This window comes from Trachypithecus francoisi, unplaced genomic scaffold (genome assembly GCF_009764315.1).
Source record: "Trachypithecus francoisi isolate TF-2019V2 unplaced genomic scaffold, Tfra_2.0 Lachesis_group5, whole genome shotgun sequence".
Classification (NCBI taxonomy): Eukaryota; Metazoa; Chordata; class Mammalia; order Primates; family Cercopithecidae; genus Trachypithecus; species Trachypithecus francoisi.
The window spans coordinates 104,479,792-104,495,029 of record NW_022681470.1 but is presented as its reverse complement, the minus strand read 5'-3'; the positions used below and the strand labels follow the sequence as shown (position 1 = coordinate 104,495,029).

Sequence of the window (15,238 nt, the reverse complement as noted above, 5' to 3'; positions counted from 1 at the left end):
CCAGTCTTGTGTTGTCTTTTTAGAGCCTCCTATTGTTAGTGCCTAAAAGGGAGCCAGCTGCTAAATTAAATGCATTTGCGTAGTTTTGCATATAGTATGTATTTGGGTTTTGTTATTTTTATCCAATCTTAGAGTCTTTTAAAGTATTAAGTTTGATATATTTATATTTACTATGATAACATATTTGGAGTTAGGTCTTTCATCTTTGTTTTGCTACCTATATTATGATTATGCTTTTCATTTGCTTTTAGTTTGTTTTCCTTATTTTGGATTAAATTACATCATCTCTCTTTTTCCCTCTACTAGTTTAACATTATACCTTCCATTTCAATTGACTTTGGAGATATCCTTGAAGTTTAAATATATATATGTATATATACACACATATATGATATATATATTTATAAAATATATTAAAACTAAGTTTTTCTCTTTTTTGTGCTTGTGCTCTGGTGTTAGGAGCAAAACAATAAACAATATATGTGTTCAGACTTTAAGGGTAACTCCAAAGTAGGCACGTGCACACACACACTCTCTTATCAAAGTATAGTATATATAAATATATATAAACTTTAAGGATAACCCTAAGTAGGCAGATACATATATATATATATATGTATTTGAAATTAATCAATTTCAGATCAGGCATCATGGCTTATGTCTGTAATCCCAGCACTTTGGGGGGCTGAGGCAGGAGGATTACTTGAGCCCATCCTGGGCAACATAGTGAGACCTAAACTCTACAGAAAATAAGTCCCAGCTACTTGGGAGGCTGAGGAGGGAGGATTGCTTGGGCCCAAGAGGTTGAGGCTACAGGGAGCCATGATCATGCTACTGTACTGTAGCCTGGGCAACAGAGTAAGATCCTCCTTCTGAAGCGTATAAGGATTTTAGAATGTTTTAACTTAACTCATCCCCTTTTGTTTTATGTGTGATTGTTGTCTAGTTGATCCCAAGTTATTATTTTAAACTTCCAAATTAAGTAATAGATAAATAAATGCACACATTTATCAAATGCAACAGGCACTGTTCTAGATTCTGTGGATACAGTAATCAACAAAGCAGAGTTTTATCTCTTTTTTGTGTTTGTGTTCTAGTGTTGGGAAACAGTAAACAAAACAGTAAACAAGTTTTATATAGTACATCAGATGGTGATGATAAGTGCTGTGGAGAGTAATAAAGAAGAGTAGGTAGGATTGGCGTTAAGTGGTGGGGTACTGCTATTAGTATTTTACATGGGATGGTCATGGAAGAACTCTTTGTTAAAGTGACACTTGTGAGAAGAGACCCAAGGGTAGACATGTGGATATACAACTCTATCATAATAGATATTAAAAGTGAGAATAGAAGTACAGTTCCCTTGTCTTTCCTGCTTCTGTTATAGTATTGCAAAGTGTGTTTTCAGTCTAATTTTAAAAAGGCAATGTATTTTTTTTCTTGTTTTAATATTTTATTTTTCACTTTATTGTTCCATAATTCTATTACCATACATCTATGTGTGGGTTATTCTTTAAAGGATTCATAATGTTTCATCAATCTGAAGACTTATGTTTTCATCAAGTTTAGTAGATTCTCAGTTATTACTTCTTTCAAAAATGTCTCTATCCATTTTTCCCTTCTGTCCCTCTAGAATTTTTCATACCTTTTGTTTCTGTAGTGAAGGAAGATCATTTTACAAATGTAACTATTTTATTACCATGTGATTATATAGTTAGATGATGATGTGTTAATTAGGGAAATGATGCAAGGTAGTTGGTATTAATATTTTATATTAGATGGTCAGAAAAAATTTCTGATAAGGTGACATTTATTCAGAGACCTGTAGGAAGTGAGAGTGATTTGTTCAGTTATGTGAAAGGAAAGCATCCAGATAAGAGGGTAACTAAAGACTGACATAGGAGTCTCAAGTTTAACAATTCTGGTACAGCAAGTAGACTCATATAGTTAAATGAATCAAAGGGATATTAGTACGAGAGATGTCAGAGGTTGTAGGGGATCTGAGCATATTGGATCTTATTGGTCATTTTACTCTAAGTATAATGTGAAGGCATTGTAAGGGTTTGCACAGAGCAGTTACCTAAACTGATGTAAGCTTTAAAAGGCTTGTTTTAACTATAGTATGCTGAATAGAGGGTAGGGGAGGAGGGTAAGTATTAAAACAAGGACTGGTTGGAATGTTATTGTTGCAGTTCTGGTGAGGGATGGAGGCCCTTCCAGCCTTTTTCCCTTTCTCATATTTAGTGAATGTCTACTATGTGCCCTGTAGTATGTTAGATGTTGGGAATATATGAAGTAATATTAAGCAGTTTGCTTTCAGGGTGAGATGGAATGACAATGTTGTTATCAAAAAATTACATTATATTGTAAAAATTCTATACTGGAGAAATATGTTAGCAGATGATGTACCTGCCTGTGAATGTTGGAAAGACTTTAGAGTAATACAGTTTCCTTTTAATTTTTATTAAAATTAACTGTGAATGTTTTTATCTTAGTTGTATATCTTCTGTAGATTCTTTGATCATGTTCTCTGCCACTTCTACTTTTCTTTCCGTGTGTTAGAATATTTCTAGCAATATCTATATCAATATCTAAATACAAACATAGAGACTGTATTTAGTAAGGTTATTAATATTGCTATATTTGTGCTGTTTCCATCTGTTTGCCATTTAATTTTGTTCATGATTCTTTTTCTTATAGGTAATTTGCATTTTAGAAAAATTTCATGTCTGTCATCAATTTATCGAAACTATTGGTTTTATGCTTAAGTACCTGCTTTCTCAAGGAAATTTATATATTGTAACACTTCTACTTTTTAAAATTTTTTAACATTTATTTCTAAATAATTTAGATTTCATTTTGATATTTGTGAAATTAGTATTTATGTTAATTTCTTACCCAGGAGGCAATTTTCTCAACATTATTATTGAATAATCCATCATTCTGCCATTTTTTTGGTGCTTCCTTTAACATTTATTATATATTCTAGGAAAAATACTTAAAATCCAGGAGGAGAGATAGAAGTAAAAATTATGCTGTAGTGATTAGAACAGAAGAAAAAGGACCACCAGTAAAGAGTGCTATTCTAGAATCATGACCCAGAATTCTAGAAGTGAAGGCTTTCATGAGAAAGGGCAATAGTTAACAGTATTAAATATCTTGATAATTTCACAGTACTGTGTAAGGTACATAAAAAATGGCTTGTTGGTTTTGGCAATTAGAGAGCTGTGGTGACAGTAGTAGAGAAGTTTCAGTAACATTAACAAATGAGAGGAGAGATTGCAGTTGCATGAGAAATGAAGATGCAGAAAGTAGAAAAATATTTTCCATAGGGTGTTTGTGAAAAACAAATGAAGTATTGATAATGTTTTGAAAACCATAAAGCATTACGTATTTGTGAATATTTTCAATATGTTTTTCACAGAATTCAGAGGTGTCTGTGTTTGAAGTCAACATTCGATTTATTGGAGGCCTACTTGCAGCATATTACCTATCAGGAGAGGAGGTGAGCAAAATCAAGCAACGCGTTGTTTGTTTTGGAGGGAAGGGTTGGAATTTAATAAAAGGAACAATTTCCCTAGAAATGTATTATTTTTCTAAATTGGTAATATTGAACCAGTCTAGAACTGGATGCTTCAGGCAGAACTATTCCTTGGGAATAATAATTTTTCCATTTTGAGAATCTCAATAAAACATGAATTCTTCACAGATCCGAGCTTTATATACACCATGTCTCCTTTGCAAAAGTGATCCTTCTCCAGGATTTTGCCATTGCAATTAATTCCATGGTCCAAGTAAAGGGGGGAAATTAATAAGGACAAAATTAAATAACGAATCAGGAAGAATTAATATGGATCCTCCTAAGACCAAAAATTAATAATTAAAACTTACTATTTGGAAATTGAATGTAGTTTTTGGCTGTAAATAATAACAGCTCTGAATTCTCCTCTCTGGAAATCTTGGTACAGAACACACGGAGACACTTGAGACTTAAGGTGATGGAGAATTGGGTGTAGGAAATTCCCTTTTACTATTCAAATAGGTTAAAGAATGGCATTGAAGAGAGGGAGAAAGAGAAACTAAAGGAAGAGGTTATAAGTAATTTCTTTGTTTTTTGAGAAACTGTTTCACCCATATTTTAGAATTGATGTTTTAATCTAGACAATTTGTAAGAGCTGTTTGTAGATTTAAGAAAATTTATCTTTTGTTATATGTATTATAAAGATATGTATCTATGTTATCCGTATTTTGTTTAATTTTTTTTGTTGTTATCGTTAAAGTAATCATTTAAAGGATTTTTTCCCCCACTGTTATGGCTTCTAGATTTTGGTCCTTAGAAATCCTTTCCTATGTCTGTGTTATTACAAAACAAAAATTCCCATTTTCGTCTGGATTTTTATGACTTTATATACTTTTATCTTTATATTTCATATATTGGTGTTGTTTTGTGTGTAAAGAGTGACCTATTTACTACTATTTTTTTAAGAAGGAATATGTTTAAAGATGCCGGTATTTAATATATAATATTTAATTACATTTAATGTGTAATTTATTGTCAAATTATATTGTGTGATTTGTTTATACTTCTAACCTATATTTCTATAGTCAGAACATTTAAATTCACATTTAATAAAATAGAAAAAAATTGATTTATACTCTGTCCAAGAGGTTATCAAACTTTAGTATGTGTTAGAATCACATAGGGTGTTTTATAAAAATGAGGATTCCAAGCCCTACCCAAAGGACTGATTCACTGGGTTTAGCGTGCAGAGCATTATCCTATGTTGTTTGTGCCAAATACTCCTTGTTAAAGGTGATTTTGGAAACATTGGTTCTATATTTTGAGAAACTCTAACCTGGCTTATAGGAATAAAATCATTGTGAATTAATTGATATTTTTAGTGAGGTTTATTGAGGTATTATTTATGTAGAGTAAAATTCAGCATATAGTTTTACGAGTTTTTACAGTGCATAGTCTTGTAATCACCAGCACGATCAAGATACAGATTTTTGGTATCCTAGAAAATTTCCATTTACCATTTTACAATTACCCTATCCTGTTGCCAGCCCCTGATAACTACTGATCTCTTTTCTGTCTCTACAGTTAAGAATGCTGGCTTCTTTTACTTAGCATAATGCATTTGAGATTTATCCATGTATTAGTAGTTTATTCCTTTTTACTGTATTACAGTACTCCATTATGCATTTTATATGTTTATCGGCGGAATTGTTTACAGTTTTGGAGATTATGAATAAACCTGCTGTAAGCATTTACCTATAGATTTCTGTGGGAAAATAAATTTTTATTTATCTTGGATAAATACATAGGAATGGGATTTACTGAGTCAAAGGTTAAGTGTATATTTAACTTTGGAAGGAACTGTCAGATTCTTTTCCAAAAGTTGCCTGTCATTGTTGCGAGTACTTTGTGTTGTAAGTCTCTTTATTATTGTTAGCCATTCTAATAGATGCGTAGTAGTATCTCACTGTTCTATTTTGCATTCCCTGATGACAAGTGATGTTGAGCATCTTTTCCTGTGTTTATTTGTCACGCGTATTTTTTGAATTAGCTGTTCAAAGCCTTTGCCTATTAAAAAATTTTTTTTGAATTAATAAATTGTGATAGTTCTTTACCTCTTTTAGACATAGGTCTTTTATAATCTGTACATTTGCAATTATTTTCTCTATCTGTGGCTTGTCTTTTCAGTGATTTAACAGTGTCTTTTGAAGAATTGATGTTGTTAATCTGAAAGTACAGTTTACTAATTTTGTCTTTTATGGTTCAGAGCGAGACTCCGCCTCAAAAAAAAAAAAAAAAAAAAAAAAAAAAAAGAAATGTTTGCCTAATCCAACATCACGAAGATTTTCTCTTAAGTTTTCTTCCAAAAGTATTATAGTTTTACTTTATTTGTATTTTTAAGTCTATAATTGATTTTGAGTTAAATCCTACATACACTATGAGGTGTAAGTTGAAGTCTATTTTTTTCCGTATGGATGTTGAAAAGACTACTTTTTCATTAATTGACATTGTACCTTTGTTGAAAATAAGTTGATTATATATGTGTGGGTCTACTCTAGACATTCTGTTTTGTTCTCTTGATTTGTGTGTCTGTCTTTTTTACTACCACATTGTGTTCATTATTATGGCTTTATAGAAAGTCTTGAAATCAGGTTGTGTGAGTCCTCCAACCTTATTCCTTTTCAAAATTATTGTGGCTCTTTTAGTTACTTTTCCTTTTTGTATACATTTTAGAATCAGCTTGTTGGTTTCTATAAAATAATCTGGGATTTCAATTGGGATTATAAACTTTGAGTGATTTGACATCTTTACAGTATTGAGTGTTTCAATCCATGAATATAGTATATGTCTCCATCTATTTAATTATTTTTTTTCCATTGATGCTTCTAGTTTTTAGCATGCAGATCTTGCATGTATCTTGATAAATTTATACATATTTCATGATTTTGGTAGTTTTGTATTTTAAATTTTAGTTTCCCATTGTTCATTGTCAGTATATATAAATACATTTGATGTTTTTAAAAAACTTTTAATAAAGACTTAAATTCTCAGCTGGCTCAGGACTTTTTGTTTCTTCTAGGTAACTTTGTGATACTTTCATTTAAAAACAAAGTGCTGAAAGGTACACAACATAAAATTTACCATTTTAACCATTTTAAATGTGCAGTTCAGTGGCATTAAAAATAACATTTGCATTGTTGTGCAATATGCAATTGATTTTTCTTTTTTTCTTTTCTTTTCTTTCTTTTTTTTTTTTTTGAGACAGAGTTTTGCTCTTGTTGTCCAGCCTGGAGTGCAATGGTGCGTGGTCTTGGCTCACCACAACCTCCGCCTGCCGGATTCAAGTGATTCTCCTGCCTCAGCCTTCCACAATTGATTTTTATATTGACTTTTTACCCTCTGATTTTTCTAACTTCATTAATTAATTCTAGTAGCTTTAAAATATACTTTAATGAATTCTTTGGGATTTACTTTGTAAACAGTCATGTCATTAGTAAATAGAAATGAGTTTTATTTTTCTGTATAGATAATGGTTATTTATTTATTTTTGTTATTTTCCTGCCCCTTCTCCTGAGGCAGAGAATGGTTTTATTTGTGTGGTTCTTTTCTTTTTCTTGCCTTACTGCATTGCCTAGGACATCTACAAAGTTGAATAGTAATGGGTGGAGTAGGCATCCTTGGCCTGGTTCCTGATCCTAAGAATTGCAGTCATAGCTTTCTTCTCTACCATGATCATGGCATATGGCTTCAAAAATACTGTGATCCATAAATGTTTATTATTTCTCTTGGTCTGCTACTTAAACTCTCCAGAACCTTTCGTACCCATAAGATTTTTGCCTGGTTTGTCCTTTCTGTGCCCTGGAGTGAAGATAGTTCGTGGAAAAACTAGTCCCAGAGGGAGAGCTTTTGCTCATGACTTGGGAAGGAGTGGGATTTATGACTTGGACCCCTAGTCTCTTTTAGTCCCCTCAGCTCTACTGTATGTGTTTCACTCCTCTGCCTTGAGCCTGTAGTCTGTTGCTTACCCCATCCTCTGTCTACCTCAGCCTTACATACAAACAGTAAGTCTGGGCTCTTTCTCTCAAACGTCACTCAGAGAGGTGCCTTTCTTTATAAAACCTTTGGGATTTAGATTTCCCCAGGAAGGCTGGAACATTCATTGTTGGGTCTCATCTTTTCCACTTGACTCAAAACTTCCTCCCCACAAAAATGTCTTTAAGAATCGTCCTGAGTTGCTTCATCTGCTAACTGCCAATTCTCTTAACACTGAAATGTGGCAGATAACTGGACATATTTGAAGGACATCTTTATATAAGAGATACATGGAGTCAGGAGATAGTCACCTTCATGCATTGCTCTGTGCCAAGATAAATAAAACCGATTTCTTTTTCCAAAAGAAGGAGACAAAACAGGAGAGGGGGAAGGGAAGAAAAGGAGGGAGAAGGGAGGAGAAGGGAAAGGGGGAAGGAAAGGGAAAGGAAGGAAGAAAAGGAGGGTGAAGTGGGGAGGGAAGGGGGAAGGATCAGACCTGTCTGTAAAAAAAATGCATAGTTTTAAAACTTGGAAAGGAAAAAACAAAACTCCAAACCCAAGTTGCCTCACTGGCAAATTCTACCAAATATTTAATATCAATTATATGTAAATTTCTCCAGAAAAAAAAGAAGAGCAATTTTTCAGCTCATTCTGTGAGGCCAGCATTAATCCTATGTGACACACAGAAGTATTAAAATAAAACTATAGATCAGTATCTCATGTGAATATAGATGCAAAAAATTCTCAACAATATATCACAAAATCAAATCTAGCAATATATAAAAAGGATAATACAGCATGACCAAGTGGGATGTCTTCCTAAGAATGGAAGGCTGGTTTGATGTTCAAAAATCAACCAATATAATTCACTATGTCAACAGACTAAAGAAAAACATCATATAATCTTATTACATACCGCAAAAACATCTGACAACATGTGACATCTGTTCATGATAACAACTCGCAGCAAACTAGAAGTAGAAGGGACCTTTCTCAAGGTGACAAAGGGCATCTACAAAAAGCCTATAGCTAACAATATTCTTTGTCTCTTTTTGTATGTGTTGTTGTTATTATAGACTTCAGTTTTATGCTGCAAATCCATAATACGTTGCTACCATTTTTACCTTAGGTGGTCGGTTATTTAGACCTATTAAAAATAAAAGAAATGCCTTTTTGTTTGTCTTCATTTCAGTCAGTTTTGTTCATCTTTTTGCAGGTTCAGGTTTCTGATTTTTCAGGTTTTTCAGGTGTTTTATTCCTTTTGTGGGAAGAGCTTCCTTTAACATTTTTTATAGTATAGGTCTATTGGTAGTGATTTCTTTTAGTTTTTATTAGTCTGAAAGTCTATTTCCACTTTATTTTTGAAAATTTTTCTTTGGGTATAAAATTTAGGTAGACAGTTTTTCCTATCAATACTTTATGTCACTGCATTATCTTATAGCTTGCATAGTTTGTGATGAGAAATCTCCTTTAATTCTTTATTCCTCTGTATGTAATAGGTCTTTTAAAAAATTTGACTGCCTTTAACATTTTCTGTTCATATTTTGTTTTGTATGAAGAGTCTGAGTAGTTTTACTTTGTGTGTGTATATGTCTTGTGGCGGTGGCATGAGTAGGACTATTTATTTTGCTTGAAGTTCTTTGAGCTGCTGGGGTCTGTGGGTTGGTAGCTTTAATTATTTTCTAAAATATTCTCAGTTACTGTTTTTAAAAATACAGATGCTCATTGACTTATCATAGGATTATGTCTGATAAACCCATTGCAAATTGAAAACATCCTAAGTTGAAAATGCATTTAGTACATCTAACCTACCAAACATCATAGCTTAGCCTACCTTAAACATGCTCAGAACACTTACATTAGCTTACAGTGGGCCAATTCATATAACAAAGCCCATTGTATAGTAAAGTGTTGAATAGCTTGTGTAATTTATTGAATACTGAAAATGAATAACAGAATGGCCATATGAGCACTTGAAGTATAGTTACTACTGAATGCTTACTGCTTTCATATCATTGTCAAGTTGAAAAATCGTGAGTTGAACCATCCTAAGTCAAACTATTGTAAGTCAGGGACCATCTGTATATTTTCTTATCAATACTTTAAAAATGTCACTGCATTGTCTTATAGCTTACGTAGTTTGATGAGAAATCTGCTTTAAGTCTTTGTTCCTTTATAATAATATAAATTATATTATATTTTTTTATGTATTGCAAGAGCCCCATGCCCCACTTCTGGGATTCCAATTATATACATATACTAGGCTGTCATGGCTCTTGGATTCATTGTTAGATTTTGAGTTCAGACAAATTTAAGTGCTTTTTAAAACAAAAAATGAGCACTTCTCCGAAGATATAACAGAATCAGCTTCCTCTAAAGCCTGTCAATCACAGTGATCAGGATACAGTTTAAAAATTACTCAGTGTATGAAAAAAATAGGGAAAATGATCCATTTTTTTCCCCAAAAGTCAATCAGTGGTGACCTGTTCTAAGGTAACCCAGATACTGGCATTAGTTGACCAGGATGTTAAAGCAGCTGTTATAACTATGCCCAGAGACATAAAGGAAAATATTTCCGAAATGACCAAATAGATGAAAATCTCGTCAGAAATGAAATAACATGGAAATTCTAGAATGAAAACTTCAGTGTTTAAAACAAAAAGTCATCGTGTTGACTGTCATCATTGGAAGGGTAAGAGTCAGTGAACTTGTAGATAGATCAATGTAAATTATCCAGTGTGAAGAAAGAGAATTAAATATTTAAATGAATGGAGCTTCAGAAACTTGTAGGACAGTATTCCAACATACATATAATTGGAATCTTGTATGAAGAGAGCAAATAGCTGTAAAAAATAGTTGAAGAAGTATTGACTGTATTTTTTCTATATTTGGTAGTAGACCTGAATTTAAAGGAGCTAATTAGATCCTAAACAAACAGCTGAAAGCCAAATACAAAGAGAAAAGTTTGAAAGCTTTCAGTGAGAAATGACACGTTATATGTGGAGGTACTTTAATTTGGCTGATGGCCAAATACTCATCAGAAACCACAGAGATTACTTTTTCAAAAGTTCTTTAAAATTACATGAACGCTTATGGCAAAATCCATAGTGTTTTATATTGGGTTTATAACATACATGGATGTAATACTTACAGCTATGGAATAAAAGAGGGAGGGAGGAAATGGGACTCTAAGATTGTAAGGGATTTTATATGAAGTTACACCATATTACTCTTAATAGTCTGTGAAAAATTAAGGTGATAATTAATCCGTAGGACAAACATTAAATAAAAATATTGCAAACATGTGCAGCTTAACCACCAATAAACTGTAATTCTACAATTTTTTTTTTTTTCTGGGGGAACAGAGTCTCACTCTTGTCACCCAGACTGGAGTGCAGTGGTGTCATCATAGACTGGAGTGCAGTGATGTGATCATGGCTCACTGCAACCTCAACCTCCTGGGCTTAAGTGATCCTTGCATCTCAGCTTCCTGAGTACGTGGGACCACAGGTGCATACCACCATGCTTGGCTAATTATTTTATTTTTTGTAGAGATGGAATCTCTCCATGTTACCCAGGCTGGTCTTGAACTCCTGGGCTCAAGAGATCTTCCTGCCTTGGCCTCCCAAAGTGCTGGGATTACAAGTGAAAGCCACTGTGCCCTGCCTAGAAAATATTTGAGTTAAAAAAACAGGAAGGAATAGAGGACAACAACAAAAAGCAATGGAAATGGCGAACAGAAAACAAAAAATAATATCATATACCTATATCCAGTAATATCAATAATGCCATTAAATTTTAATGAATGAAATACTCTAAGTCAAAGGCAAAAATAGTTAAAACGACATAAAAGCAAGACCAAACTATTCACAGTCTAAAAAAGACACAATAGGTTGAAAGTAAATGGGTGGGAAAAAAGATACATAATAGATAAATAGCAAGTGTAGAAAGGTTTAAATGACTACACCAGTATCAAACTATACTTCAAGATGAAAAGTATTGTCAGAGACAAGAGACCTTTGATAATGAAAAAAGGTTCTGTTCATTAGAAAGACACAATCACAACATTAAAACATAAGCAAATGTGTAGGCATCAAACAACAGAGCTTTGAAATGTATGAATCACAAATGGAAGAATTAAAAGGAGATTCCTTTTTAATTTTTTATTACAAAGGTAATTCCACAAAGATTGTTGGATCCTTTAACATTCTTCTCTTAAATTGATAGAATAAGCAGACAGAAAAAGATGATGTAGAAGTCCTGAGTGACACTATGAGCTATTTTAAATGAATTGATATTTATTTATAGAGCACTTTACTCAACAACTGCTGAATACACTTTCTTTTCAAGTGCACGTGGTATGTTGATCAAAATAAGTCATATGCTGGATCATAAAACACAGTCAATTTAAAAAGTTAGAAATAGTACACAGTATGGCTAGGTGCAGTGGCTTATGCCTGTAATCCCAGCACTTTGGGAGGCTGAGGTGGGTGGATTGCTTGAGCTCAGGAGTTTAAGACCAGCCTGGGCAAAGAGGGCAAATCCTCGTCTCTACAACAAATACAAAAATTAGCCGAGTGTGGTAGCATGTACCTGTAGTCCCAGCTACTCAGGATGCTGAGGTGGAAGGATTGCTTGAGACTGGGAGGTTGAGTCTGCAGTTAGCTGTGATCCCACTACTGCACTTCAGCTGGGGCAACAGAGCAAAATCCTGTCTCCCAAAAATGAACAACAACAACAAAAAAGCACGATCTTAGACTTGATGGAATTAAATTAGAAATCAATAATAGACATCAGGAAAAACTTCAAATATTTGAAAATTAAGCAATATGTTAATAAATAGACATCAAGTAAGCAATTACAAAGGAAATTGAAAATATTACAAAGTTGATTCTTTCAAAGTATCAACAGAATTGATAAACCTTTTTAGCTAAATTGGTCAAGAAATAACAGAAGACAGATTACCAATAGCAGGAGCAAATGGTGTTGCCAATAAGAGGCTATCATCATTGCAGATTCCACATACATTAAAGGCATAATAATGGAATATTATAAGCAGTTTTTTTGCAAAATTTAATAATGTAGACAAAACAGGGAAAATATTACAAAGTTGATTCTTTCAAAGTATCCACAGAATTGATAAATCTTTTTAGCTAAATTGATCAAGAAATAACAGAAGACAGATTACCAATAGCAGGAGCAAGTGGTATTTCCAATATTAGGCTATCATTGCAGATTCCACATACATTAAAGGCATAATAATGGAATATTATAAGCAGTTTTTTTTTGCAAAATTTAATAACATAGACAAAACAGATTTTCTAAAACAATCTTATTGAAACTGAGTCAAGGTAAAGCAAGAAGTATGCCATTTGTAGTATTAATTGAATTCGTAATAAAAAGCTATTTCACAAAATTAAGTCCAAGTTAAATGGCCTTATTGGTGAATTATATCAAATAAGAAAGAAATATCATTCTTCCACAGAGCAATAGGGAACATTTTGCAACTCTACTTCAGAGGCCAGCATAGCACTAACATCATAGCCTGAAAGGCAATATAGCAAGAGAAAATTACAGACCAGTATACTTTTTGAATACATTAGCAAGAATCCTGAGCAAACTATTAATATTTGTAAAGCATAGCTAGTAAGAATATAAAAGATATATATATATAATAAGAATGTAAAAAGATATATAAAAGATACCTTTTATATTCTTTTTATATAATATAAGATACCTTTTATATTCTTTTTATATAATATAAAAGATAATATATAAAGAAAAAGCTCTTTTATCTTAGGAAAGCGAAGTTAAACATTTGAAAAAGCAGCTAATGTAATTAATCATATTAATTAACAGAATAAAGGAGAAAAATCATGTAATTATTGCAATAAATTTAGTAAAAGCATTTGACAAGATGCAACACCCATTCATGATTAAAATCTCTCAGTAAACTAGTACAGAGTGATTATTCCCAATCCAAAAACCTGAAATGCTCCAAAATCCTAAACTTTTTGAACACCAACATGGAGTGCAAGGGAAATGCTCGTTGTAGTGTTCAGGATTTCAGACTAGAGATGCTAAATTGGTATAATGCAAATAATTCAAAATTTTAAAAAATCCAAAATTGGAAACACTTCTGGTTCTAAGCATTACAGATAAGGGCTACTCAACCTGTACTAGAAGGTAATTATTATTTTTCATGCTGATAAGGGACACCTACGAAAACTTACAGCAAACTGTATGTTAATTATAAAATATTAAAGTGTTTTTACCCAAGGATCTGGAATAAAGGAAGGTATTCGATTTTCACTGTTTACATTTAGCATTGTACTGAAAATCTTAGCATTGCAAGAAAGCAAGAAAAATACCTTGTTCATATTTGCTTGTATAGTGTTTTTGCTAGATTCCTTTTGATTTCTGAGATACACAGTCATGTTGTCTGCAAATAATGACAGTTGTATGTCTCCTTTGTTTCTAAATTCTGTGTAGCCAGGAATGCCGTCGCAATACTGATTTGTTGTAGTCATTACCGCATACACGTTGCAGTTTGCACTGATGGCCCCACTGATACTGGATACTGTCCTTAAAAATTTTTGGAAATGAGATGAACTTGACACTACCTGTTAGCTGAATGGCTAAATGGATTCCCCACCATCTCCAGTCTGTAACTTCCCCTTACAACCTAATTTACATACCCCTGAGTAACAAAACAAAGGTCGTGTTGCTTACTACCTTAGTGGCAGAGGAGGCTTGGAAACATGATTATATGGCATTTGCAGCAGCTTTAAGGTAATAGATGGAATGGAGTTTCTTGTTTGTCAGACAGATAGAATGACAATTTCCATAGAAAGTAGAGGGAGTACTTTCTAAAGAGGTCAAAAGCTGTAAAAGAGATCGTCTGAGGGATCTATTTACTATTTCCTAAGATTTTCCCGACTTAACACTTATATTAAACCACAGTATTATGAAACTATTGATTTAGACCACATTGTTTTATCTCCCTGTGTTTATAGAGCTATATCATGATTTTCTCTCTGTAATAGTCTGTCACTCTTCCACATTCTTTGCCTGATAGAGACTTTCAAGACCTTATTGAAGTTAACTTATATGCAATAAAATGTACCTGTGTTGTATGTATAATATGTAATTAAATGTATACTTTGCATTTTACCAAATGTGTGATAAACTGTTAGAATATAAATTGATACTATCTTTTCAGAAAATAATTTTGCTGTGTGAAGTAAATATTTAACATTTAAAATACTCTGACCCAGCAACCCACTTCTAGGAATCTCTTATCTAGAAGTAACAGAGTACATACACAAGGGTATGCTTGAAACGATGTTTCATTGCAGTACTGTTTGTAGTAGAAAATATTTGAAAAAGACTTGAATATTCATCCACAGGAGAGTGACTGAATAAATTGATATATCTGTTACCGTAGGATAATGTTCAACTATAAACCTAAATTGATATATTTTAACTAGGAAAAATGTGCTTGATATATTCAGTGACTAAAGCAAGTTATAGACCAGTAGTTGGTTACAGCTGTGTGTGTGTGTGTGTGTGTGTGTGTGTGTGTGTGTGTGTATCCATTCAGTCAGCTAGTCACTACAGTATTTTGCCAAGAAATAATGGCAACTTGTACTAAGATGATGTTGTAGAGATGAGAGATATAAATGATTT

The 15,238-nt window shown here is 32.8% G+C and overlaps 1 protein-coding gene across 9 annotated transcripts in view; it reads left to right on the top strand.

Annotated features, from left to right (window-relative positions):
• The window catches only part of MAN1A2 (mannosidase alpha class 1A member 2), a 175,889-nt gene that overhangs the window by 50,513 nt on the left and 110,138 nt on the right, over positions 1 to 15,238 (top strand). For all 9 annotated transcript variants that reach the window (XM_033199475.1, XM_033199482.1, XM_033199481.1 and 6 more), the window contains one exon: positions 3,422 to 3,502. In XM_033199475.1, the coding sequence (XP_033055366.1) occupies positions 3,422 to 3,502 (81 nt within the window). The remainder of the gene's footprint in view (positions 1 to 3,421; positions 3,503 to 15,238) is intronic.